Below are 3,730 nucleotides of genomic sequence, written 5' to 3'. Positions count from 1 at the left end.
GAATGAAATAAATGTTTTGAGACTATAATTTTGGATAGTGTTTTTGAATTATTTAGTAAAATATTATTTTCTGTGTTGTGGTCAATGGCAGGAATAATTCATTTATCCTTTTTACCCAGAGGTTAAACCATCACATCCACATCTTACTGCATTGATATTGACATAATGCATCAAAAACTTGTCAAAAAGAAAACAAAAAAAAAACCTGCATTGGTGAATGGAAAGGGACCTATACTCTTACATAACAGTCCCAGATCTCATGTTTCACAATAGATGGTGAAGAAACTAAACGAGTTATGTTTAAAAGTGCTTCCACACCCACCTTATTCACCAGACTTATCTCTAACGCATTTCCGTCTGTACAGAAATTCGGACAACTATTTTAAAAGTAAAATTTTTAAAAACGATTTTCAGGTAAAAATGCATTTTCTGATTTAATTTCTTCACAAAACTCTGAATTTTTCAGTTCTGAGATTGAATAGTTGATGACAGGTTGGGAAAAATGTATAGAAAATGAGGATAAATATTTTGAATAAAAATGTTTTGATTTTATAAAGTTGTTTTATTAAATAACCTTTCCTGTGAAAACTGATGTTTTATATGAAATGACCCAATAAAAACCGCAAAACAATCAATTTACTAAAGCTGTAAAGAAGTAAGAATGGCTGAACTTTTTAAAGAAATAATATAATGATTATAACCTTTGAAAAATAATTAATATAAATTAAATTTTAAAATGAGACTTTTTTTTAAATACTGTTTAAAAGAAATATTGTTTTATTGTTAAAAATGATAGAGTCATTTATAGCATAAATATGCTTATGATGTTATATAGTTTTTTAGTGTATACCTATAATAGGTTAATAGTTTTTATAATACCCCATTTATTGAAATTTTAGTGATTTTGAAAAAATAATAATCATTAAAAGAACTCTTATATACAGGATATCCAATATGAATCGTTCTGAATGCTTCTCACAGGCAAAGAGATTTTATAATGAAAAAATACCTGTATAAAAAGTTACTATATGCTACTTCTATAGTTTCACCTACTGATATTGCTTTTTAACTTAAAGGTGACATGGAGTATGCCAATAACAACTACTTTAACACTCTTATTTTTAGTCATTTAAAAGTTATGAAGAGTCCATAAAACTCATTTTGATATCTTAAAAATTGTAGGATTTTGACTATTGTAGAATCTTGCATTCTCAATATCATTATTACTTTTCAGGTACTTCATTAACTGCAATGATGTGGGCATGATTCATCATATGAAGTATTTTTTCATCAGTTTTCTATTAGAAATATTGCTAAGACAGTAGCTGTAGTATTAATTTTTTTTCTGACAAATACAAAAAACTAGTTTCTTACTGATATCTTCAGAATTATGCAAGGAATTTGATTGTATGAATTCAAAATGTCATTAATTTAACAATAGCAACATGGAATAAAATAATAAAGTATAAGATGTTATTTTATGAGATGGATTTTTCTCTCATTGTGGATAGACCCAATCTTAACATCTCAACACTGCCGGAGCAATACCATGGCATTCTCTGGACATCATAATCATGTTAACAATTTCACTTGGCGTGTATGAAGTGTGTGAGGTATCTTATTGGTATTGAATGCATCAGCAATTAACTACAAATGAATTCCTAAATAAGCGTTTGGAATTCATCACCTGAAGGATTGATTAATCCTTTAATCTTGGGGATTAGTGAATACTATATCCATTGCATTGAGTATGATTTAAAAATCTTGGCAAAGAGTTTTTGTCTCAATAGAGGATCTATTGGATGTCCGAACAGAATATTATTGTAAAAGTAAGGACCCCACAAATCATTACCAAAGAAAACTTCAGTATTAAAAAACTGAAACTTCAGTAACCATAATTATTGAAGTATGAAAAAATGTGTTTCTTGTAGTATTGATTTCCTGTAATCAATTTCTTATTCATGATAGTGGGAAAATCATTTCAGAAACAATACTACACCTACAGGCTTAGTCTTGTTTTTAACAAAAGGGTAATGACAAAAATACATAGGAACAATATATCATGTTACCTAGATTCCAGTTTATGAAATGTCTGAAAAATCATAATGACGTCGAGAATACAAGATTCTTAAATGACGTAAATAATCCAATTTGAAGATATTAAAATGATTTTATGGGGTATTTTATAACTTTTTAATTACTTTATATCAGAGTGTTAAAAAGTAGGTTTTGTGTTAACACCAAGTTTCTGCCATATTTGAGATGTTTTTATCACCCCAAAGTTGTAGCGGTTGGTAAAACAATAAAAGTAGACTTGGTTTTTTTTTTTTTTCATTTTTAGATTAAATCATCCATTTGGCCATAAGAAGCACTTAAGCCACTTTATATTGGACAGCCTGTGTACAATGACAATAAGCTTTTGATGGTAAAACCACTGCTTGATTTTCTTCTCTCTTACAGGGCATAGCTATGGAAGTTGATTTGTTGGTTTACACATTTCCACATGCTCTCCTGATATGTTGGCTTGGAAGTAGCTTGCATTTTTCATGTTAATATTTATTTAACATTTATAGTTTATTAGAAATCTATTATTTGTTTAGATAACTGATCATCAGTCTATGTGGAGCCAAACTTACAAAAAATTTGCTAAACACGAGGATTTATTAAAGTTTACTCATGAGTTTGGCAGTGCAAACACTCAACGAATTTTCAGGCGGCATGTAAAGAAGCTCAAGGATGATCATTTTGCAAAAAAGGTACAAAGTTGTATGGAAATTCTTCCTGATGTTTTACAAGAATTGGTTCCTGATATATCTCTCCTTCAAGATTGGTATGTCAATAAATTATAAAAATCCCACGAAGTTAGTATTTATGTGCTGATATATGTATTTTATAATGTCTAGTGACTGGCCTGTTGTCTTACAACATATTAAAGAACATCCAGATTTCAATAACCACTTTTATAAATCAGGAGAGGAATCTTCTTGGAATGAAACTGACTGGAACACCCCTGGAGATAGTCGGGAAAGAAGGTTACCTGCCAATATTTTAGAAACAAGCGAAGCTGAAACAGTGTTTAAAACCCATGTTCTTGCATTTCAACAAGAACAAAAGAAATCAGAGTCAGTTCATCTATTATTTTTTTTTTACCTTTGTAAAAAAAATAATAATAATAATAATAATGTATATCCTTGCTCTGGGTCATTCCATACACTGTTTGGTGTGTTAGTGATTTTGACAATGTTATGATGATATAAGTTAATTAATTTCCAAGTATTATTTACGCTTTGGGTAAACAAGTTATTTAATGACTTATATTTATTTTATTTAGTTTAATTTCTAAAAAATACTCAATAAGTGAATCTGATACAAAAGATAGCAAGTAAAAATATAATTATGTATCTTTTGGGCTGAATTCATACTTTTGGGCATTGTCTAGCTCTAGGCTGTCAAAACTTTAATATTTAGGGCAACTGCATGTTTTACTGTTATGATAATATTGTGTAATTTACAACTACATGAATGAAAAGAAATACTTGTTTTATCTAAAATGTGGTTGTAAAAACTCATGGTTTCCTTTCCCCTCCCCACCCCCTAAAATATGGTTAAAAACTATAAATTTGTTATATAGGGTTTTTTTTTAAGCCCGATAGAACTTGAAATTGTAAAAAATTACACAAAAAATTAAATTGTAATCAAAATTTTTTTTTTATTCGAAAGATCAATACGT

General features: G+C 28.8%; 1 protein-coding gene across 1 annotated transcript in view; it reads left to right on the top strand.

Annotated features, from left to right (window-relative positions):
* The window catches only part of LOC106686651 (rho GTPase-activating protein 190), a gene marked incomplete at its 3' end in the record, with an annotated part of 90,885 nt that overhangs the window by 47,425 nt on the left and 39,730 nt on the right, over positions 1-3,730 (top strand). The window contains 2 exon segments of the mRNA XM_067046594.1: positions 2,601-2,830; positions 2,904-3,122. Of these exon segments, the coding sequence (XP_066902695.1) occupies positions 2,601-2,830; positions 2,904-3,122 (449 nt within the window).

The sequence above is a fragment of the Halyomorpha halys genome, unplaced genomic scaffold (genome assembly GCF_000696795.3).
Source record: "Halyomorpha halys isolate HHAL.00 unplaced genomic scaffold, Hhal_1.1 Scaffold855.1, whole genome shotgun sequence".
Taxonomy (NCBI): domain Eukaryota; kingdom Metazoa; phylum Arthropoda; class Insecta; order Hemiptera; family Pentatomidae; genus Halyomorpha; species Halyomorpha halys.
Note: the sequence above shows the minus strand (reverse complement) of the source record. Positions and strands in the feature narration are given on the sequence as shown.